Below are 25,080 nucleotides of genomic sequence, written 5' to 3' on the forward strand. Positions count from 1 at the left end.
ACCTTTTGTAACTGCATAGATAACAGTGGAATACCATTAGGGCTGTGTGTGGCTTGGTAATTACAGATTTTTAATCCATTTTGGGTTAATTTTTTAAATAAAAATTGTTCCTTTGGCCCATACTGGAGTGGGGAAACACTAGCAGTGGTTTGCTTCCATGCTAGTTCCTGTCCTCCCCACCCCGTGAAAGCAATTTTATTAATCGTTTGGTTGTCAGACATCCCCAGGTCAGGAAACTCAAAGTTGTTAGAGCTGCTACTGAGAGACATTTGCATTTAAAAAGATATGGTACAAGCTGCATACATTGTATGGCAAGAACAGAGTTGCAGCCATCACTATAACCTTTAGATTAAACTCCAGCCTAAATGAAATCCAACTCCAATACAGCAGACATAAAATAAGAAAATAAGCTAGTTTAAAGTGACTGAGATAAACCAAAATTGCTTTAACCACTCAGGTGAAAAATAAAGCCACACTTTCATTCAAAAACACAGCTCCCCCTCTGAAACTTTCATTCAGAGGGAGCAAAAGGTGATGGCTTTTTATTTTTCAAATGACATTTTCATCTGTTTTCTAAAAGCAACTATCCATTAGAACGTTTATCAATTGCAGGAGGTTGACTAAGAATACCTTTTTAGCTCTAAAAGGCCTGTGAAAAGTCTGCTTCCCATTTTAAAAGCAGAGTGTTATTTAAACTTTGGGTAGCTAGCAACTTACTGAACATAAATATTGTTCAATGCTTTAAATGTATCCTCTTTATATTTCTCTAAGCTTATTGTAAAACCAAAGAAAGACTTTGGCTCAAAGGTTGCAATAGGATGCTGAAATTGCTAATAACTCCAATAGGTTGACCTCCCAGCATTGCTTGATTGTCCAATCATATTCCTTCATGTAACTCTGAGTCTTCCTCTTCAATTTCTTTGCAATGTCTGCATGGAAATTGAGGAAGAAGACTGCTCTGCACTTCCCTACTAAAAAGGGGACATATAGAGTGTGTCTAGACTACAGGGTTTTGTCGACAAAAATGGACTTTTGTCGACAAAACTATTCCTGTGTCTACACTGCCACTGAGTTCTGTCGACATAACGTTGACAGAACTCAGGAGTTTTGTCGACAGCTGTAAACCTCATTCTATGAGCAATAATGCCTTTTGTCGACAAAAGGCGTTATTGCATCTACACTGTCTTTTGTGTCTACATTGTCATGTCAACTACGCGGCTTGCTTTGTCGACAGAACTGGATGTAGTCTAGACACTCTTTGTTGACAGAAGCTTTGTCAACAGTATCTGTCGACAAAACTTCTGTCGACAAAAGCTTGTAATCTAGACATACCCTGAAAGTCACAAAGGGTGTGTCTACACGGCAGAGTTATTTTGGAATAACAGCCGTTGTTCCAAAATAACTATGTGAGCGTCTACACAGTTATTCTGTTATTTCGAAATAATTTTGAAATAACAGGTGGCTTATTCTGAAATCTGAAACCTCATTCTACAAGGAATAACATCTATTCAGAAATAGCTATTTCGAAATAAGGCGTGTGTAGACACTCCACAGCTGATATTTCGAAATAGCCCCTCACCAGGACCATTCTAAGTTATTCCTCCCCACTGCCTCCACAGGGCTCTAAATCGAGATTGTATGTCTATATTAGGGAAGCCTGCCTCAGACTAAATTTGAGGCTTCCCTGCAGTGTAGGCGTGCTATTTCGAAATAAGCTATTTCGGATGAACTACTCAGGAATAGCTTGTTTCTAAATTAATGTGAATCGTAGATGTACTCAAAGATGGCAACTTAAATATTTCTGTGAAAAAGATTAGACCACAGAAACTACTTAGCTAGTCACAATGCAAAATGTCAGCTACCAAACCAGTGACTTACAGCTGGATGAAAGGAGAATATGACCATTACAGAAGTATATCAAAATCTACTTAATGATCCAGGATTTAATAGTGGGCATTAACACAGCACATTAGCTTTATAGAGTGTGCATCGGATTTTTTTTACATTTTGACAGAGGTGTCATTTAGTTTGATCATTCTTATTGATATTAATTTGTACTACAATCCCAATACTGGACAAAAAGTGTCAATTAAGCTTAAATCCTTTTCAACAATATCAGTAAGATTACTGATTCAGCTGAAGAACGAAATAGGAACTAGCTTTTCATATGAGCAGCCAATCTCACCCCAATAATGATCAGAGTTTCAATTACTGGAAAAGGGAGAACCGGGTCTGTTTCCATGACCTAATGTGAATAGAGAAGTAATAGACTGATTAGTCTAGAGAACAGCATCCACTATTGCTATGTTGCAATTTAGTCCAGGAGATAAATGCATATTGCTTCATACGCAGCCCAACCAAAATATACTTTTTTCTCCTCTTATCTTGGAGGGCTGCCACCAAAAGGGAATTGGAGAGAAATATTTGATAAATTTACCTTATTTTTAATTAAATCTTACTTCACTAGGATGTGTGCAAGTAATATTTTCAGTGTAGTTGTTTAAACTTTAGAATTAGTTTTGCAGTGCTAGTTTGTTAGTAGAATTAGTCTGCAGTAAAATCAGAATATCAGAGTATAAATAAGATATGGGAAACAGTGAAACAAGCTATTTGGAACATATGAAATGGAGGAATCATAGGAAAGCCTATGCAAATACTGTAAGAACTTACCTGGTAATAGGTACTTTTATATGTCAGGATTCTACTTGGTATTTACAAAAGTATTGTATTTATTTTAATGCTGTTATTATTTCACCAATAGCTGTTTGTGTTGATGATAATCTTAAAATATATCTAACACCTCTTTATTAATAATACATACATTTAATGCCTCTCCTCATTGTCCTCTAAGGAACAGCAATACTACTGTTAATGTGCTTCCTCATTAGAGATGTGTTGTATTTTTGATTGATCTAACAAGCTGATAACTTCAGTAGTTTGACCTTCCAGCATTGCATGATCTTTGTATTTCACTCAAATCCTGTGAAGTTTATTTTTAAGTCTTCAACATTGTAATTATGCTCCCTTGCCTTTGGTTTACTAGAAATCCATTTTAAGTAGAGCTCATTCCATTGGTGCTTGTATATTAACTTAATATTGAAGATAAGTATAACCAGAAAGATTCTAGGCATCTAGAAAGCATCATAACTGAATGCAATTAAATACGTTACAATTTACTGTGCATTTTATTTTGTTTCTCCATTTTTGTATTATCAGCAAAAGCGGTTATTTCATCCCAGATGACCTTAAATATTAATTCCAAAATTGATGAAGATTAGCATCAATAAACTCAATTAAGTCAATATTAGGAGCTATAAGGAAAAAAACCTGGAAAAAAACAGATATTGCCAAATCCAGCAACCCCAGTCTAACATGTAGCATGCTCAGAGCAGGATTAGGTACCCTCAAGCTACAAATTCTAGGATCTCATTCAGCAAAAGTATTTAAGCATATCAGCAAAAATGCTTACATTTTGTTAATGCTTAAAAGTACCTTGCCAAATTCATGGCCCTTCTCATCACCATTTTAACTTGCGTTCACAGTTAGAGAATTCCACATTTCTGCTCTGCAGAATCAAACTCCATGTCTATGTTTTATTTTTTCAAAAGAAGAAAGGGTAGTTTCCTTTGGAAGGGGAAACTGATGATAAGACTCAGGGATTTCCTAGTGTTTCTTTTTTTGTGTACAAACATGATTGCACCCAAGCCCCCTTTTCCGGAATACAGCAGAAACAGACAAGAGGCAGGCAGTTGCCATGCTAAGAAAGCCAAGACTGCCCTTCCAGCAAGTATGATGCCTCTGTTCTCTCTTGGGCCATGCTCACAACTGCGTCTTTCGCTTTCTGCCTCCCACAGACAGAACTGTAACCAATAAAGTCCCTGCCTTTACCATCAATCTCACTGAAAGCCCCAGCCCATAGGCTTAGGTTCTGATCAGCATTGCTATGAGGCTGATTGCTTTTGGCAGTGGCTTGCTATTGTTTCAGCTATCTCTGCAGAGAGGGATGTTTAATTGCTCTGTATGTTGAGCCTGAATGAAAAGTGGCTAGGGCATTAACACCTTTCAACATCATATTTAAAATGAAATAAATGATTACATCACAAGAGTAAACGTCTGTTTACCTGGCTATGAATTACTATGGACTAATGCAGGGCTACTCAACGTAGGAAGCCCTGGGGGGGGCCACAATAATACTCATAACACATGCCAAGGGCCACAACTCAAGTGGGGTTGTAGATACATGCAAATATATATGCAAATATATGCAAATAGCTTCTTTTACACTTTGATGGGCATGAATGCAAAGATAAAGGCAAGACTACACACCACACAGCTCCCATTTAAGTCAGTTCTGCTGATATTAATAAAATGCAATATTTACCTGATTTCCACCCATATGACAGCACTTTTAATGAGAAATGACAGTCCAGGAATTTAACTACTAAAACGCATATCAACAGCAGACCATTATACTGACTACTTTTTTGTTCTGGCTCCCACCCATAGGCTGCTTGTGGATCCCTGCATAAATCCAAACTGCACCACGGGCCACAAACCCAAAGGTCGGGGGCTGCATGTGGGCCACAGGCCATGTGTTGAGTAGCCCTAGACTGATGTTTTTTCATTGCCTGATGGTTACGTAACATTTTGTAATAACTTTGGCTTTACAGTGATGCTAATGAAAAACACTGTGCTGTATACTTGACAGGAAGATGTTGGTAAACTTGGTCAATATAATGTTAATTATCAAGGTCTCATGTTCCATACGATCTGTTAGAATACATAGATATTAAATTATTTACCCTTGAAAAGATATAGGAGCAAGTCCTAATTAGGAGAATAAAATTTCTAAAAAATTTCAGCTAACATTATTAAGCACCTTATTTGTGAAATATAATTAACAGTTGATTCATAGTGAGAACAGTTTCTTGCCTTTTGAACATGCAATCTGGTGGGCTGAGGGGGAAAGATTGAGTTTTTCTTTTAAGACTCAGCATGGTGGTTTGAAGAACACAAGATGAATTGTTGCAATTTACTTTGATCTCACGTAACTTTGTTTCTGGGATGTCTCAGTGCACTATTTTATAGAGGATTCTACAGAGGATTATATCTTTTTCCTCCTCATGTCATGATTAATAGCAGGCTGTAAAACCAAAATTCCATTTGAAAAAGATTTCATATGGGTATAGGACTTGGGTATGTGTGGGAAACACTATAAAATAGCTACACCTTCGATATTATCATTTTGCCAGGAAAAGTAAAAATAGTAATTAAATATAGTTTATTAAATTGTGCATTGTAGGGTGTTCACTGCATTCTTGTCATTTTGCATTGACTGTACCGTTCAATATTGCTTTAGCAAAGATCCATCTTCTCTACAAATCATTTTTGGAGCTGTTCAGTCTTGTACATTATATTTTAAAGGAATCTTCCAGAAGGAAGGAAGAAATGGGCCTAGCTATGCTACAGTTAACGTTTCTCTATAAACACAATCCCTTGTAATGCAGCACCATTCTACATACCATTCCTTGCTGCACTACAAATGGAATCCTGCTGCAAAATGGCACCGGGCTTCAGCGCTAAGTCACGTTTTTACATCTAGCATTAGTAGTGACAGAACACGTGGGTTGATTGCTAATCTATGCACAGTGAGTGGATTGTCTCAGACCAATTTCTAATAGAGAAGTATTCATAACACAGTCGTCATTGCCACCGCCACTCCATTTGGCACCGACATTATCAGTTGCAGAGAGGTCAAGAACTAGGAAAGGAGACCAAATTAACATAGCATGACTGACTCCATGGCAGGGTGTCACTACAAATGTTGTGGTCCACCAGTTCCCCAAATGTGGAAGCCTGATGGATGTACCACAGCCTCAGAGAGTCAGCCATGATAGGCATGCCAGACTCTAGGCTTTAAGCTCTTGGGGTGCTCTCAAGAACTCTTGCCCATTTCAAACAAGGCAGAGTGTTTCTTGATTATTGGAAGTTAACATGGCATCTAACAGCAACCTAAGAAGTTCCTGACAGTACATTAATTAATCCCAATTCCTCCAAGGCCAAGCTGAGAAGGAAAGTGGAATTTATGGGAAATTTACATTGCCAGGGTGACAACTTCCATCTTTGTTTATAAACCAGTTAAAATGTTGGTTCAGAGAGGAGCTTGTAACGTACTCAGTGTTCGGGCCCTGACCTGGTGAAGTACTTATCTTAATGTTCAGCCCTTGAGCAGTCCCATTAAAGACCGAATCCTGAGGAAGACGTTACAGTTCATGAATACTATTTAAGTGAAAATATTACAAAATACTATTTCACTACATCGTTGTGATCAAAACTTAAAAGCCATTAAAGTGCCAACATGATTTAGAAGCCTAAAGCCCAGAGATACTCAATGGAATTCAGATTCTTTCATTTACGTGCTTTTGAAAATGTTATCTACTTTCAAATAGGTTTGTCCCCAAATTAATACTGTGTAAAACACAAATTAAATTAGAGAGAGAGAGAGAATATTCATTTAAGGGTATACTTTTGATTTAAAAAATAATATAGCTTAATAGTAAAGCCTGCTCCAAAGCCCATTGATGTCAATAAAGTCTCACACACATTTCAACGATCTTTGGATGAAGCGGTGTTTGAATACTAAGGACTTGACTACATGTAAAATGCAGCAGCAGCAGTGCAAATACACGGCTGCAGCTGCACTACTGTACCACCTCAGTAAAGGCATTACATACACTGTCGTGAAAGAGTCTATCATTGGTGTTGGATAGTAATGCACCTCTCTGATGTGGAAGCTAGATCAATATGAGAATTCTGTTCACTTGCCTTCAAGCCTGGGGTCATTTTAACTGCATTGTTCCAGGTGTGAATTTTTCATACTGAGCAATGTAGGCATACCAACCTCATTTCCTGGTCTACGAGAGCAAGTATCTAAGGACCTGAGTCTCATAACTATTTCCTTTCTTTACTTTCCACAGACTCACTTGCCAATGTACTGAAGGCAGAAAAGACTAAAGAACATTTTAAAATCAACCTCATTGTGAAATCTCAGTGAAGACACCTGGTTAAAGCAGAAAGGTTCACACATGATTTTCCTCTTACTATTTCTGAAATAAAGAGCCAAAAAGGGATCAAGTGTGCCCTGTGCAATCATTTGTTTTTCAGTAGGCAAAGTTAGAGGACCTCTTCTCTGACTCTGACGTGGATTCTACGCTCATTACTTTAATGCTTCCTTGTGCCCAGTGTTCTCACTAGAAGAACTTAAAAGCTGTCGCCAGCTGTGAACACATGGCTTTATAGTGAGACACACAATGCATTAAAACGATACAGTTTTACTTTTGTGGGTTCTTATTTTGCTAAGCCAAAATCGTATCAACTTAAATGTGACAAAATGGTCTTAAATTTGTATTTTTGGCAGGAACTTAACAGGAATTGTTCATCTCGTTCTATATTTTCAGACTGTTTAAGGGGGTAAGGAGAAAAGGGGAAAGAGGGATTCAAAAGGTTTTTCTTGTTCAGTTGAACAGTCCTTGCTAACTGGCACCATAACTGTTGTTACGTGATTGTTCAAATGCATAGAACTTTTTTATTACCTCAGTCTTGTGCACACCTTGTTACAGTGATAGGGACTGAATAAGACACATGACCAATGCATTTTAATACACTTAGAAGTCTTGGCAAAAACATTTATTGGACAGAGCCTTTTAATAAAAAAAAAATCTGATGTTAAGAGTTTGCGTATTTGTACAGCTTTTGCAAAGCTCAACAGAGTTTTACTCATATTAAGATTTTAGAAGGTTTCAGAAACATGGCTCAAAAACATGCAATGTACTGAAATTGTGAGCCACTTTATAAGAGATATCAAAGGAGAAAAAGGACAATTAATAATCCTCCAAAATATTCTGATTTGCTGACTTGACCCTAGTATCAAACTAATTTGGAATGGCTGCATTCAGCAATGCTAATATTTGCCATCACTATTTCTGTTCCTGGGTATTAGAATTTACTAATCATAGTGGAAAACTTCCAAAGACACCAGGACATTTTAGTACATGGTATCCAGCAGCAACCGAAAATCAATGGCAGTGGTGTTGCTGCTTTCTCTACTTATAATGTTATGATTCCATATTATTACTTCAAGCTAGGTCAAACATATTTGATGAATAATGTATTCAATGAATTTCATAATATATTTTCAATAAATTATTCAAATTTTTATTATTCATGCATTTTAGCATGATACAATATAGTTCAAGCATTTATTCAGTTTATTTTGAGACAACATTTAATAAATTATTCAAAAAAAATTAAGCAATTATTCAGCCAGGACTGATTATTAGCAACACGTCACCTGGTGCTCTGTGGTGTGTCTAGTTTTTTTTCTTCACCTGAGAAAAAATGTCCAGCTGTGGGAAGACATGTTGTGGTGATGGCAGGTTGTGTTATGCAAGGTTCTGAGCGGAGGGAGCTGGACAAGCCACAGGAGAGTGGGTTCTCTATCTTGGTCTCTGAGCAAATGCTTGAAGTGCCTGAGAACTGGGCATTTGGTGCCAGGCTGAAAGGATGAACTGTCCTGCATGTTGTTAGCCCATTTCATTTCACGACTTGTATGTGTATGGAAATAAAATAAGTTCCACTTAGACATGGGGGACATGCAATGGAGGCTAAGGGAGGGTAAGCCTCTCCAAACCTCATGCCACTTGGTGGGGGGACAGTGTCAGATTTGGAGCACCCTGAAAAATCCACTCCGCCATGCCCAGGGGATGGAGGGGCCACAGCAGGGGCACAGAGCTTTCCTGGTTGCACTCAGGGCTGCAGCAGGGGGTGAGGGAGCTAGAAGACAGTGGGGCCTTGAGGGGAATGAGGTAGAGTGGAAGTGGAACAGGGCAGGGGTCTGGACTCAGACCTCCAGCCACAGCAGAGTTCTGCCACAGGGCTGGCTGAGGCTGAGAGCTCAACCACCCTTGCCCTGACCTGAGCTCTCAGCACACCCCCTGTGTCCCAGCCAGCACCATGTGGGGGAGGGGCCAAGCTTTCAGCCCCACTCCCATCCCAGCTGGAACAACAGGAGGGAGGGGCTGAGAGCAGTGAGTGAGTTGAGCAGTAGCCTCAACCAGAAGAGATGGGGCCTTGGCTAGAAGAGGAGGGGCAAGGGGCAAGCCTCTCCAAGAGGAACTTTCACTCACCACCCCGTGCACTTTAGAATATACCTGTACTCGGTGTCACTAGCCACTGTCCAGTTGGAAGCCAAGCTTCAAGGCCTTGGACATCTACCACCACATAAACCGTTTAAAAGAAATCTTAAACAGCGTCCAATTCCCTTCCTTCCCCCATGTACAGAGGTTCTTAGTTTGGTTATTTAAGAGATTTATTTTTTCCTAAAGTGAAACTTTCGCACATATGCAAAGTTCCAAACCCAAACTGAGCCCTCCAGAGTCTGAAATTTTGTCTTTCCACATGGCAGCAATAGCACTGGCTGCAGAAGGGTTGGCTTCCCTTTATCCCTCAGCTGGATATTACTAAGGCCTGAGAGGTTTCTTCAGCCTCTATTGCCTCTCTGCTCTGCTAACACTGCCAGCAAAGGTGCCATCTGTGATAGTAATTGATTTCATGAAGCCCTAGGACCCTGTGGTTTCAGTGATCTTTAGTAATTAAGTAGTCACTGGCTCGCAAGCAAGCTGGAGATTGCATGGTGATTTACACATCCTAAGTCAAGATAGTGATAGAAATGTAGCCGTGTTAGTCTGGGGTAGCTGAAGCAAAATGCAGGACAATGTAGCACTTTAAAGACTAACAAGATGGTTTATTAGCTGATGAGCTTTCGTGGGCCAGACCCACTTCCTCAGATCAAATAGTGGAAGAAAATAGTCACAACCATATATACCAAAGGATACAATTAAAAAAATGAACACATATGAAAAGGACAAATCACATTTCAGAACAGGAGGGGGATGCGGGGGGGGGGGGGGAGGAAGGAAGGTAAGTGTCTGTGAATTGACGATATTACAGACACTTCAATTCACAGACACTTACCTTCCTCCCCCCCCCCCCGCATCCCCCTCCTGTTCTGAAATGTGATTTGTCCTTTTCATATGTGTTCATTTTTTTAATTGTATCCTTTGGTATATATGGTTGTGACTATTTTCTTCCACTATTTGATCTGAGGAAGTGGGTCTGGCCCACGAAAGCTCATCATCTAATAAACCATCTTGTTAGTCTTTAAAGTGCTACATTGTCCTGCATTTTGCTTAAGTCAAGATAGTGATGTGATTCTGCTTTCACCTAAAGCAGGGTAAAATAAAGAGCATTTGCACTGAAACCAAAAGAATTATAGCAGTGTAAATCAGAGGCGAACCAAGGGCAGTGCATTTGGGCAGTAAACCTACCTAGAAGCATCTGAACCAAAGAGGATTTGGACGGCTGTTAATGTGTGTGTACATTAACTTATTGCTCTAGAAAGATACCGGATTGGCAACTCTTAAATATAATTATTTGCTATCCAGAGAACAGACACAGCCAAACTGCAGCACTGTTACATTAAATCTGAAATCTATTCTATATATATGAATTAATAATAAAATATTCTAACAACAAGTTGGAGATACTGCCTCTGGGGGCCAAGATGACTGGTCTCTATTCAGTCCATTGTATCTTTCCTGAAACCACCACCTAGGTTGCAAAGGCTAAAAGGCAACAGTAGTAAGAAGCCGACATGTCTCCATCAGGAGCTGTTTAAGGCCTTGAACATTTAAAAAAAGAATCTTACAGAAAGTGGAAATGTGGACAAATTGCTACAGATGAGTACAAAAAGTGTCAAGCATGAAGGGACAAATGAAAAAGGTTAAGGCAGAAAATTAATAACACCAAATCAGAGGCATAAAAGAGAATGAAAAGAGGTTCTATGAATGTGTTAGGAGCAAGAGAAATGAAGAAACCAGTAGATTCTTTACTTAGGGTACAACTACACTGCTCGCTTATTTTGGAATAAGCTATTCTGGAAGAAATACTCCGAAAGAGCTTATTTCAAAATAACATTTCTACACAGCAAATGCTGATCAAAATAGCACTGAGCTATTTCGAAATAAAGTGTCCACTCTCGTTGGATGCTGAATCACGTTTAAGGCCACCCAGAAGCACTTCAGGCAGGACATCAGGACAACACTGGAGGCTCAAATTTAAAGGACCCCCTTCCCCCCCGTACAGCCATGTCTCAGGCTCTTCTCCTTTGCCCACCTCCTCGAGGGACAGCAAAGCCTTTTCACTACCTGATGTGGCTGCGCTTGTGGACACCTCAGCACTCCTGCCATGGAGCCGGAGCTGTCTCTGAGCAGTCAAGAGCTTTTACAGGTTGTGCTGCACCTCCTGCAGCAGTTTCTGCAGGCTGCCTGCCTTGCCCTGCAGGAACACAATGCCCAGCTCATTGTGGGGGAACATCCTCATCCCTCTGCAGGTACTGCTCATGCAGTACGACCCCACCGCCCACTCCTGCACATCAGGCACCGCTGCTTCTGGCATCTGGACATCAGTTCTGACTGGTGGGACTGGATTGGTATGGAGGGGTGGGATGAGCAGCAGTGGCTCCAGAATGTCCACATGCAGAAGGACACCTATATGGAGCTGTGTGAGAGGCTCGCCCCTGCCCTCACATGATGGGACACCCACATGATACCCGCCATCCCCCTCCAGAAGTGGGTCACCATCGCCATCTGGAAGCTTGTCATGCCGGACAGCTACCAATCCATCGGGAACCAGTTCAGCATGGGAAGATCCACCACCCGGGCCATGCTCATGCAGATATGGCACTCTCAGGCTATTGTTCCAGGAGTGTGGTGACCTTCTGGAATTGGGTTCCCCAGGGAAGGCGGGTGCTGGTGGAAGCCCCCTTCCAGGGAGGTTTTTTAGTCCCACCTTCACAAATCCCTGATGGGGAATGAGGTAAGTAGGGGGTTGCTCCTGGTGTGTGGAAGGGAGTGGGAGGTTGGCTCATGGACCTCCCAAGGGACCTGGCAACCCTGTGGGTTTGTTTGTTTGTCTCCTTCTACAGGTGGTGCAGGCCATCAACACCATCCTGCTGCACAGGGTCATCAACTGGGCAACGTAGACCCCAGCATCCCCAGCTCTGCCACCATGGGCTTCCCTAGCTGCGGGGGTGGGGGCTATTGACAGCACCCACATCCCCAACCACTGGGCATCTAAATACATCAACCGCAAGGGGTACTTTTCAATGGTTCACCAGGCCCTCGTCAGCCCCCAGGGGCAGTTCGCGGATGTCTACATTGGGTGGTCAGGAAAGGCGCATGCTGCATGTGTCTTCCAAAACTCCAACCTCTTCGATAAGCTGCTGGCCGGCAACTTTTTCCCCAACTGCACCATCAGGGTCGGGGATGTGGACATGCTGACCTGTATTGTGGGGGACACAACCTACTCTCAGCTCCCCTGGCTAATGAAGCACTACACCAGACACGTGGACCAAAGCAAAGGATGTGTCCATGCCATACTCAGCAGGGCCTGGATTGTGGGCCCCTTTCAGCATTTGACAAGGAAGTTACGCTGCCTCCTCAGCCGCTTCGATGTCAGGGAGCAGAACATCCCCCAAACGGTGGTAGCGTGTTGTGTCCTTCACAATATTTGTGAAAGCAGAGGGGAAGATGGGGGGTGGCAGAGGCTGGGGGGGAAAGCTCCAGGGTGCAGGGGGCAGAGGCTGACCGGATCCACAGGGCCTTTGAGCAGCCACACATAGATGCTATCTGGCAGGTCCAGTGAGAGTTTCACACAAGGAACCCAGTAACACTGTCCCCAGCCGTCCCTACAAGAGGCCTCTGCATTGCCCCTCTGCCTTTCCTTCCCTTGTCCTCTCTTCTTCCCCTGCAGAGACAATAAACTACACTTTTTGTTTGCAAAAAATAAACTCTTTGATTTTATTTGGGGTAAATGTAACTGGGGACAGATCTAGGAGGGAGGAGGCAGTTGGAAGGGAGAGGAGGGGGAGAAGAAGCTCATGGCTGTGGCTGGGAATGGCACCCGCCTTGGGTGGTCCCTCCACTTCATGTGCGGGGCCCTCAGCGGCCACAGTGAGGGGCCTAGAGGGAGAAGCAGGCGCTGGGGCAGGAGCTGGGGCAGAAGTGGCTGCAGGAGCGGGCACCGTGCTGGAGATGACTGCTTGGAGAGTTGTGCAGAAGGTCCGGCCCTGCTCCAGCAGTACCAGGTCTCTCAGGGTATGTCTACACTACAAAGTTAGTTCGAACTAACGGACGTTAGTTCGAACTAACTTTAATAGGTGCTACACTAGCGCTCCGCTAGTTCGAATTTGAATCGAACTAGCGGAGCGCTTAGTTCGAACTAGGTAAACCTCATTTTACGAGGACTAACGCCTAGTTCGAACTAGCTAGTTCGAACTAAGGGCTGTGTAGCCCTTTAGTTCGAACTAGTGGGAGGCTAGCCCTCCCCAGGTTTCCCTGGTGGCCACTCTGGCCAACACCAGGGAAACTCTATGCCCCCCTCCCGGCCCCGGACCCCTTAAAGGGGCACGGGCTGGCTACGGTGCCCGTGCCAGGTGCAAGCCTGCCAGCACCCAGCTAGCAGACCCTGCACCTGGCACGGCACAGAGCCACCCACCCGATGCCCCCCAGCCCACCCCCTCTTCCCGGGACCAGGCTGGCGGCTCCTGGGAGCTTCCCCTGGACTGCAAGAGGCGGGCACCTTCCTGGGCTAGTGCGGAGATCGTGGACCTTGTCCACGATCTCCGCACTAGGCACAGGAAAGTGGCCGTCTAGGGCAGGAGAGCTGCCAGCCTGGCCACCCAGGACCAGGTGTGCATGAAAATCAAGGGGGTCCACTGAGACCCCCGACACTGAGCCCTGAGCTTACAATGGCCGTCCTGGGTCAGACCAAAGGTCCATCTAGCCCAGTAGCCTGTCTGCCAACAGCGGCCAACCCTAGGGACCCTGGAGGGGATGGACCGAAGACAGTGACCAAGCCATTTGTCTCGTGCCATCCCTCTCCAGTCTTCCACAAACTTTGGGCAGGGACTCCACTCCTACCCTCTGGCTAATAGGACTCCATGGACCCAACCTCCATGACTTGATCTCACTTCCCTTTAAACTCTGTTCTAGTTGTAGCCTTCACAGCCTCCTGCAGCAAGGAGTTCCACAGGTTAACTATTTGCTTTGTGAAGAAGAACAACTTTCTCTTACTAGTTTCAAGCCTGCTACCCATTCCTTTCCTTTGGTGTCCTCTAGTCCTTCTTTATGGGAACTCAGGAAGAACTTTTATGAATGCACCCTCTCCACCCAACCCCTGCTTTTAGAGACCTCTATCCTGTCCCCCCTCCGTCTCCTCTTTTCTAAGCTGAACAGTCCCAGTCTCTGTAGCCTTTCTTCATCTGGGACCTGTTCCCAACCCCTGATCATGTTAGTTGCCCTCCCCTCTCCCAGCCTTTCTCTTCCCCTCTCCCACCTCCTTTTCCCAGTCTCCCCCAGTTTTGTTCAATAAAGACAGAGTCAATGTTGGAAGAAACGTTATCTTTATTTTGTACATCAATAAGAAGGGGGGCTAGGGAAGGGTAAGTGGAAGGAGGTGAGGGAGGAATGGGGTACGTGCCCCCGATGGGGAGGACTGGGCTGGCTCTGCGGGCTTCTGGGGGTGGAAGCTCTCCTGCAGCCCCCCAATTGCCCCCTCTCCCCAGATGGCAGCCTGCGGCAAGTGCAGCTGGGCTGATGGCCGACTGGTGTGATGTGCCCAGTGTGGGCACTCAGGGCACTCCAAGCCAGAACTTCTTTGCAAGAGGGGCACCCCTTAGAACTGTGTGTCCGGGGTGGGGGTCGGGACCCTTTAAGCGCAGCCCTCGGCTAGCCTGAGACAGCATCTCCACGCTCTAAGTCCTCCTCTGATGCCCTGCCGGCACTGCTTCCGGCCATCCTTAAGCCCTGTTCAGAGTCCACTCAATGTGGACTTACTAGTTCGAACTAGCAAAACGCTAGTTCGAACTAGTTTTTAGTTCTAGATGCGTTAGTTCGAACTAGCTTAGTTCGAATTAACTAATTCGAACTAAGTTAGTTCGAACTAGCGCTGTAGTGTAGACGTACCCTCAGTGCGACTGGAGGGCCTCCTCCAGTCTCCAGTCCTGCCAGTCCATGGAGCGCTGCAGGGCAGCAATATGCTCCCTCTACAGGTCCTTCTGTGGCCTCCAGTGCCAGCAGGTCACATGGGGTCAGGAGGTTAGCACGGGAAGTGTTGATGGCTCCCCTCCTGCAGCTGGTCCAGCTGTGTAGAACAAACAGAAGGTCAATTATCCCTGGAGACATTATGCCTGAAGTCTTGTCCTCATCTCTGAGCCGAGACCGAAAGGTCTCACATCAGATGAAATTGATGTACTTTGAGCAAGGCCACCTGTGGCCTAGACAGTTGGCCATTTCCTTCAGGGGCACAGATTTCCATGGGGGAGCCTCATTACCCCACATCCAGGGGACAAGCAGGCATGGGAAAGTGCCAGCCAGACTGGAAGCGTGCAGGTGGGAGGGGGCCATAGGGTTGCTGGGCTTCCCTCTGTGCCATGTACATACCAGGTACAGCACTGGCAGCGTCCCACAGGGAGAGGACTTGTATCCCTGGCTGCTGGAGGATAGGGGAGGCAGGTTGTTGGGGGAAGGTGTGTGTGAGCGGCAGATGCTCCTGCACCTTGCTGCATTGACCCCAGGAGCGGATGCCACCCTGAGAGTATGGGCATGCCTGTGTGTGTGTGTGTGTGTGTGTGTGTGTGTGTGTGTGTGTGTGTGTGTGTCTCCATATCCCAGTCCCCAGCTTCCTTCTAGTGGTGGCTTGTGGAAGGAGGCCCTGCACTAGCACTCCACATGCACCATTGTGCACAGGTTGCTGCATGATCCCCAGCCTGAGAAGGCCGAGCTGTCTACACATGCCCTATTCCAAAATAGGGAATAGCTATTTCAGAATAGGCATTATTCCTCATAGAAAGAGGGTTACAGGCTCTGAAATAAGCCACATGTTATTTCAAAATTATTTCAAAATAATGGGCTTGCTGTGTAGACACTCGCATAGTTATTTCAAAATAATGCTAGTTATCTTGGAATAATGCAACTGTATAGACATGCCCTTCATGGGGCAGAAAGGCATAACTACTCAGCAAGAAAGCTGAAGTGTTTAATTCCTATCTTGCTTTTGTCTTCAGGGAAAAGGTTGGCAGTGACCAGTTACTCCTCATAATTCATATTAAAAAAGGGGGAAGAAATGCAAATCAGAATAGGGAAAGAACAGGTTAAATAATATTTGTGTTAATTAGATGTGGAAAGGACCTGATAAAATTCACCCTCTAGTACATAGGGAACAAGCCGAAGCAATCTCAGAAAAGTTAGCAATTATCTTCAAGAACTCATGGAGGACAGATGAGGTCCTAAAGGATAGGAAAGGGGCAAACAGAATATCTATCTTTAAAATAGGAAACCTGGAAAGATTCTGCCACAAATTATTAAACAATCTGTAAGCACCTAGAGGATAATAGGGTCATAAGGAATGCTATATGGATTTGACAATAACAAATCATGCCCAACTAGCCTAATTCCTTTCTGAGACAGGGGTTAGTGGCCTACTGGATGGAGGAAATCAATAGCTGCTGCATATCTTGATTTTAGTATCGCATTTGACAGAGAGCCACATGACATTTTCATGAGCAAACAGGGGAAATGTGGCTTAGAGGAAATTACTATAAGGTGAGTGCAAAACTGTTTGAAAGGCTGTACTCAAAAAATAGCTATTCATGGTTCATTGTAAAACTGGGAGAACATATTGAGTCCATCTTGGGCTTGGTTATGGTCAGTATTTTCATTAACAACTTGGATAATAGAGTCGACAGTATGTTTATAAAATTTGCACGTGACACCAACCATTTAGAAGTCAGGATAAAAATTCAAAACAATCTTGAAAATTTCAAAATTATTTTTCAATTTAACAAGATACAGTTAAATAAAAACTAATGTAAAATTCTATACTTCTGGAGGGAAAAAGGCAAATACACAAGTACAGAATGGGGAATAATGGACTAGGCAGTAGTATTGCAGAAAAGGATCGGGGGGGGGGGGGGAGGGATTATAGAATCATAGAACACTAGCACTGGAAGGAATATTAAGATGTCATCAGGTCTAGTCTCATGCCCTGAAGGCAGGACCAAGCACAATCTAGACCATCCCGCAGTGGAAAAGAAATTGAATACAAACCTACATTGTGATATAGCTTCAAAAGAGGGAAATATCATGCTGGGGGGGGTAATAACAGGGGTGTCCTATGTACAATTCAGGAGGTCATTGCTTCCCTCTACAAGCAGGCCCTCTCAGAGAATGACAGAGGTTCGGGCCACTTTGAGTTTAGAGGCCCTAGCCCAGCCCTAGGCCCCCAGCTTATCTAACTTCTCATCCACAAGGTCATACTGAAACCAAAAGAATATATGAAAATGAATACTTGAGAAATGTATTTATTAACAATTAAGTCATTATACCAATAGCATGTGTATTAAAAATGTAACTTTAATTGTGAGTTTCCACTGCAGGCAAAACTCTTCATTTTAGGAATGCTTTTCTGCCTTTGTTGTGTGAAAACTTGTTTATAATTGAAGAAAAATCTAATTTACGTGCATCATCACTGTTAATGTTAAGCACTGCGAGCCCATTCAAACGCTCTTGTTCCCTTGTAGAACAATGGTAGTTCTTTACTAGTTTTAACATGTTGAATGTTCATTCACCTGAAGACACTGATGCAGGGAGACTGACAAAAATACATAACACAATTATGATATTAGGAAATACATTTGATAGGCTGAGATTGAATATTTCTTGAAATAGTTCTTTTGGCTTGCTGTCTGATTTAAAGTTGGTGGAATGTATACATTTCAGGAAGAGGATCTCATCACAGAGATCCCTTGAAATGTCATTGTTGTACCTCTGTTGAAACTGTTCAGCCCCTGAATTTATAGATCTTTATCACTTAGTTCTCTGGACTCCCAAAGAAATCCAAAAGGGGGTACAAATTTGTTGCAGAGACTCAAATTGACATGTAAGACCAGATTTGATGGAGTCAATAGTAACAAAAAAACCACACCTATTGACTCAATAGTGCCTTTCTGCATCATATTGAAATGTTAGGCTCTTATTGGTGGAAAATATTGATGAAACATCAATACCCTGTGCTACTGATTTGGACTCAGAAAGGACAGCATCCCATTGGCCACAAATTTTTTGAATATTTTTAAGAAGTCATTCAATGTTATCTCTCTCAACATCTAATGTAGCATTGCATGCTTCAATTACAAGATTAGTTTTAGGGATCATTTTTAGCAGCTTCATCCACATGAATGTCATTGAAATTCATTCACATTTGGAGGCATACTTCTGAACTGACTTAAGCTCAGTGCGAGCTTGTGCTGTGAGAGTTAGAGATTCAAGCTTATTTAAAACCTCTCTCACAGAGTCCAAATGCTGTGCAACTGGTTTAACGCCATCAATTCATGCTGACTATCTCATTGTCAACACACCATGAAGGGAAACAGTTAGATGCTGCTTCAGAATTTCCCACTTTCGAGGACTGCTACTGAAGAGATTGTACAATTGCTGGATTGTTCCGAAGTATGTGATTGCTTCCCTGCATGATTCAGCACTATCAGTGCCGACAAGATTTAGTGTGTGGGTGCCACAACTGGAGAAAATATCATTTGGATTTTTCTCAAGAAGGACTGCTTGTACTCTGTTGTACCTCCCAGCCATATTGGATCCATTGTCATAGGCTTGGTCAATGAAGAATTGAAAAATTAATTTGAAGCCTCCCCACATTTCTAATACATAAATGGCAATTTCTTTTCTAGTTTTTTTTTTTTTTTTTTGTGAAATTATCGTACAAAATGAATCATTCTTCAATGGAAACTTTTGAACTTCCTACAATTTTAACATATTTAACAATCAAGCTTGTCTGTTCTTTATGAGAACAGTCTGGAGTCGCATCAATAATAATTGAAAAGTACTTTGCATGTCATAGGTCTTCAAGAATCGTTGTTTGCACAAATGTCCTACACAGCTCAATAAACTCATTTTGAAGTCTGGTAGACAGATAATGGACTTGCATGTGTTTTCTACCCTCTTGTGATTTAAGAGCATGCTTAACATGGCCTGATAAAAGTGGGTCAATCTTGCTAAGAAGCTCAAATATACCAACTTTCGGCTTCATTTGCAATTTCAAATGTCTTCGTTTGCATCCCTTTCTCGAAAGAGGGTGCAAGGGTTGACATACCTGTAAAGAAATGTCAAAATTTGAGGCCCCTTTGTCTCCTAAGGCCCAGGCCAAATGGCCCTGCTGGCCCACATAGGGTCTGTCTACATGGCACTGATAAGGTCTCAGCTAGAAAACTGTATCCAGTTTCGGGTGTTACTGTTTAAGAAAGACATGGACTAATTGGAGAAAGTCCAGAGGAGAGCAACCAAAATGATCAAACATTTGGAAAACCTGTTCTGTGAAGAAAGGTTTAAAAAAAACCTGAGCATGATCAATCTTGAGATAAGAAGGCTGAGTGGGGACCAGATAACATCACTGAAGTTTTTAAAAAACAAGCTAGAGAAATGCCGGTAAGGGGAAATCTAAGGGTCTTGCCTAAGGGGGTGGGGAGCACAAGATGACCTCTTAAGGTTCCTTCTGTCTCTACATTTATGACATATTTGATTATGAAAAGTCTTTCTTTGCTGGGAAAACATGGAGGTTTCTAATGTTCTATTAATGATCTCTTTACTATATGTCATACACTCAATGAATGCATGATTGGAACTCATGCCTCTCATCTTTTTATATATAAATTACATTTCATATTGACTACAAATAATCCAGGCAAATGCACTTCCAAATGATTATTGCTCTCCTTGTACACTTTAGCCATAATCCACCAGAGGCATGTTTTCTATTTTTTTTCACAGAACACTACAGTAGGTTTGCAGTCTGGAAAAAAAAAAATGTTTTTAGAAAGGATTTCTTAAATACCAAATTTAAACTAGTCTTTCAATACACAGCATCTACAAATGGGAAAATGTTTAGTGATCTTCCCTTCTTGAAGAGAGGTCCAGACGAACCCTGCATCTGAATAAAAGTCCTTTGATGCAACATGCTACTTAGTAGTCCGCTCAGGAAATCACAAGCTAGAGTTATATCCCTAAAGGGGTGAGCCTTTGACCACAATTGCATAAGAGAAATGACAATCCAGTCCAAGGGAGACCTTGATTTTTAACTGAGGTTTTACAAATGAAGTAGATAATGAGTTTGTGAAAAGCTGTTTTCATACCTGCCTTCAGCACAGTGCGCTATTTTCATTTAACCACTTTTTATTTAGTAATATCAGCTCTCAGAATATCTTGGGCTACTCCAACTTTTTCCCATGATACCTCTCATACAAAAACATCAGGCAACTACAGCTACATATGCATACTGAGGGTCATGGTCAAGGAATGTGCCTTTAGAAGAACAAATGGGTCTCCATTTTCAGAAGCAGCTGCTAAATTTGCCTCCATTAAATTTACCACATTTATCAATGGTCTAGAACTTGACAATTCTTTATGAAACTCCTTTCCCATTCGATTGAATTCCTGTCTGTCACGAGAAAAGCAGACATGAAAAACTCATCTTTCAGATGACTACTGTTCAGTTACCATCTCCTTTACTCTTCCATTTAAACCAGGAGTGGGCAATAATTTTTGCCCAGGGGCCACATCAAAAATTTTTGAAGTAGCCCCATGCCACCCGGGAAGGGTTGTTGTCATAATAAGAAGGGGTGGGGACTAAACAGGAAGGGGCAGGGCTACTCCACCATCATGGTCTGGGGTGGAGTCCCTTTCCCCCCTCTTCCCACTAGGCACCCATGCCCTGGAAGAGGCTTGGCATACTCCCCCACCCCCAGGCCAATCAGGGCCTGGGGGTGGGGGAATGCAGGAAGCCTCCTCCCGCCTTGCAAGGAGCACCTGGCACTTTGAAGTGCTGCGGGCTCCTTGCAGGGCTGGGGCAGGGTAAAGGAAGCTTCATGCAGCTCCCCCGCCCTCAGGTCCTGATTGGCATGGGGTGGGGGAGCGCTCGAAGCCTCCTCTGCTCTTCCCCATGTGCTGCTCACAAGGCGGGACGAGGCTTCCCGCTCTCCCCCACCCCCAGGCCCTAATTGGCCAGGGGTGGGGGAGCAGCAGGGCCTCCGTGGGCTGGATCCATGGGATGCAGCAGCAGAGGCCCTTTTGCCCACCCCAATCTAAGCACAGCAGCATTAGAGAGCCAGTCCAGATGATCTAATGATTTCTTCAGCAAAAACATTGGTTAAAAAGATTGAAACTTCTATTCAAAGATGCACAGAAGCTAAAAGCTAAAGGTCTTTCTTGCAGAGTACCTGGGTGGTACTCAATGATTGGATGGCTAATTTTAAAAGCTATTACTCATGGCAACAGTGGATGGGGGAATTTGGTGGCATGAAGTGTCTATTTTCCTGTCAATATCCAAGACACCTTTACAGCCCTTACCTTTTCCACATGGGTGCTAGTATCTGAATGCAGAGATCAGCACATTTAGAGGGGATTGCAGGCACACACAGGAATGGACAAGGACAGCAGCACATTTTGGGCACACTAAAACTAGAGTCCCGGGATGCAATGATAAAATTGATTTACCGCAGGTTATTTTATCTGCTGGTTGTAGTCCATTTAAGTCCTACATTCTAATGCCTTGGAAAATTTGGTAAAAGTTGTTCTCTATGTTTGTACATGGAAAATGTTCAATCTGCTTATAAAAGTGAAATTTATTTAAAGAAATATGGGTTATAAATGTTTAAAAGTGTTTACTATTTGTGTGCATGCTTCAGTTTGAGACACCTTGCATGCAGCCAAGCTCGGCTTAAAGTAAGCTGACTCCAGCTACATATGATACATAGCTGGAGTTGTGTACCTTAAGCCCACCTTCCAGGTCTACTGTAGACTTGGCCTCAAAGTCACACATGGTGAGCATCTCTGTTTAAAAAATAAATAAAAAATAAAAATAAAAAAAAGAAAGAAGAAGAAGACAGAGACTATTTAAATTGTGCATCCAAAATTTAGGCACTTGTAATTAGGGCCAACTTTAAAACATTTTGACACAAATCTCTCTCATTTGCATATGTAAGTGCTGTCAGCATGTATGAATATTCAGGGGGCTGAATATGAAAACAAGGGTCACAATAAAGCCTCCTTGAAATCATGTTCCTCTGTTTAAATTTAAAACCCAAAAGACCATTTATGTTTACATAATGACTGAATATTGAAAGTACGGGTATTAAAAAATTCATGGCAAATTCAGCTAGTCATCAAAGTCTGATAGAGCTATAAGAGTCAAGGGGGATCATCACTAGGAACTACTTAATCTGCAGGCTAATTTTGCCTGCTCAACCCAAATTACAACAGGCCTCTAGCCACCTCAGCAACAAAACCACTGTTATGTTTCCATGGTCTCCTCCATGAACTAGGGAACACATCACATGTCCAGAGAGTACTTTAAATTTGTTGTCTGGAGGTTGATGGTTGGTGCACAGACACTGATGTAGATTGTTGTCCCTTTAAGGGCTTATGTCTGTGACCTTGTGACTCAAAGCACCACTGCTGCTGTGAATAGATAGTCTGGTGGTTTCACTGGGGCATTTTCTTGGGTTTGAGGTTATAGATACCAAAGGTTAATGATACCATAAGATCAGAGTGTCACTCATGACTCAGTGAATGAGTAGAATGAATCATCTGTCTTCTCAGTGAATAGTTTGGGCCCCTCGAAAGGCAAATCTTCCACCATGAATTGCACTTGTTTGGGGAAGCCAGAAATATAGAGGCATTAGACCCTTCTCACTACATTGGCCATCACCACTGATCTTGAATCCATGTCTACAGAGTCACACGTAGCTTGGAGGGCTGTTTTGAAAATGAGTTGTCCCTCTTGTCCTCAGAAATAAATTTTGTCAATTCAGACACTTTTGTTTAGATTACCTAGTCATATTTGTCTCTGCAGAGGTGTTTCATAGCCAAGGGGTAAGCCTTATGGCCAAACAGATCAAGTCTTTTTCAGTCCTTATCGTGGGTTGTGTTTCTGGACTGATGTTACCTGGCATGTTCCTGGACTGCGTCTACCACTAAGGAATCAGGCACTGGATATGAGAAGAAACACTCTGTGTCCTTGGCTGGTACATAATATTCCTTGTTAGATCTCTTGCAGGTTGGAGGGGCAGTAGCATGGGTCTGCCTAATGGCTTTGACAGGGTCCATCAGGAAGGGTGATTTTGGATGAAGCAGATATATGTAACATGTACACTAGCTCATGTTGTAGCACTTAGAATTCCTCAAGGGAGATGCCCAGAGAACTAACTAACCTCTTAAATAGATCTTGGGAGAGTCTGAAATCATCCCCTATATCGGGGGGAGACAGAATAATGGAGTCATATGTGGACAATGATGGCAAGTGGGTAGATGATGCCCCCTCTCTGCTTGGGGGTTCTTTCTCCTCTTCCTCCATGTCCCCTGCTACCACTGAGGGTCTTGGTACAGAAACTGCATGTGATTGCTGAGTGCTGGGTCTGGACATAGCAGGCAGTCCCTGTTGTGTGGTATGTGGCCCATGGGTTCCAGTAATCCCACTAGGGTGAGGGCAGCATAGGGGATCCCCAGTGTTGTCCATACTTTTTAAGTACTTGGGGTCATTGTATTATGCCCCTTGAGTGGCTCTTAGGTTGGCTGGTTCCTGGGAGGCAGGGGACAGTGGAGGAAAATCTCTTTGTTCTTCCTCACACTCTTCCTCGCTTGAATAAGGAGCAGGGATTTTGTTGAGGATTCTAGGAGACTTGGTACTGAGAATGAAATGTTCATGTCAGTACCAATAAGAGGGGAGTCAGGGACACATCCAACTGTCAGATCCCTCTATTTTAGGAACTGCTGTGGTGGTTGTTTGATTTGTCCCTGAAACAGCCTACCTGCTGGTTCTCGGGGCTCTAGAGCATAACACGGCACTGAAGGCTGTGCTGCTATGTGTGTCAGGCACGCCTTGGAGGAAATTGCTGTTCGTGCTGATGCTGTGTCTCTAACACGGTTTTGGTACTGGTGGTGCAGAAAAATGGGGTTTTGATTTCCCCATCGGGCCTCTATCAGAGCTGGGTCTGTAATGGACAGAAGGAGTGCTGACCAGCACCCGGTGACTAAGGGGTTAATCTCAGGTAGCTAACAAAGGTTTTGGCCAGTGGGCCAGGAGAACCAATCGAGCTAGTGTTGACATTTGAACTGGATATAGATTTCTTGCCTGCTTTCTTTGTGTGGGAGAGGAGTTGAGAGACAGAGAATGATTTAAACCCAGGCAGGACTAGCATGTCTCCAAGGAATTTGGGGCATGGGAGTGGACTAAACAAAGAGAAAATTGGAAGTAAGTAAGGGGGAAAGTGAATTTAGTCGTGTTTAGGGCAATTTTTCATTATTTTATGGTTTGGTTTGAACTGCTTTGTGAGAGTCTATGCCTCCCCTCCCCATTTACCATCAAGCACTGTGCCCACAGACTTTTCTCTGTGTTTTAATTTGTATTCCTTAGTTGCTCTGTAACATCTATCAACCAAGTATGCTTTATCAAGTATATCTTTTGTTTTGTAATAAAAAAAATCACTTTTTTTAAGGTGATGATTTGATTCTTGTGTCCTGGAAGGTCTGGCTGTGTATATCTGCATGCCTCAGACTAAGGGGTCAGCTACCAGAGACTGCAGCTTGTTTTTCTCTTTTCCTTTTTCAAGCTCTTTTGGGCCAAAAGAGCTTGGGGTACCCATAGGGGTGGGTCAAGTGTTCACTCCCTGTTTTAGGGATAAAAAAATCACTTGATGGTGGCAGCGATTCTCCAAAATCCATGTATTATGATTCTGGGGGGAAGGTTTTTTTTTTTTTTTTTGAGCTCTTTGTGGGTCCCCATTTTCTGTACTCAGAGTGCCAGAGAGGGGAACAGCCCTGACAGGGGGTCTCAGAGTCCCTCTCTCCAACAGTGCAGGAATTCCCACTGCTTCAGCTCCTGGTGCTGCCAGCATAG

General features: G+C 43.1%; 1 protein-coding gene and 1 long non-coding RNA gene across 2 annotated transcripts in view; one reads left to right on the plus strand and one right to left on the minus strand.

Moving 5' to 3' along the window:
• CPPED1 (calcineurin like phosphoesterase domain containing 1) overlaps window positions 1–7,130 on the plus strand; it is a 154,247-nt gene extending 147,117 nt beyond the window's left edge. The window contains exon 4 of the mRNA XM_075899349.1: window positions 6,978–7,130. Coding sequence (XP_075755464.1) covers window positions 6,978–7,054 — 77 coding nt within the window. The 3' untranslated portion in view covers window positions 7,055–7,130. The remainder of the gene's footprint in view (window positions 1–6,977) is intronic.
• A 7,415-nt stretch (window positions 7,131–14,545) lies between these two features.
• LOC142818593 (uncharacterized) overlaps window positions 14,546–25,080 on the minus strand; it is a 45,518-nt gene continuing 34,983 nt past the window's right edge. Inside the window, exon 3 of the long non-coding RNA XR_012896134.1 lies at window positions 14,546–15,261. This is a non-coding gene — a long non-coding RNA (uncharacterized LOC142818593). The remainder of the gene's footprint in view (window positions 15,262–25,080) is intronic.

Source organism: Pelodiscus sinensis, chromosome 16 (genome assembly GCF_049634645.1).
Source record: "Pelodiscus sinensis isolate JC-2024 chromosome 16, ASM4963464v1, whole genome shotgun sequence".
NCBI lineage: Eukaryota > Metazoa > Chordata > Testudines > Trionychidae > Pelodiscus > Pelodiscus sinensis.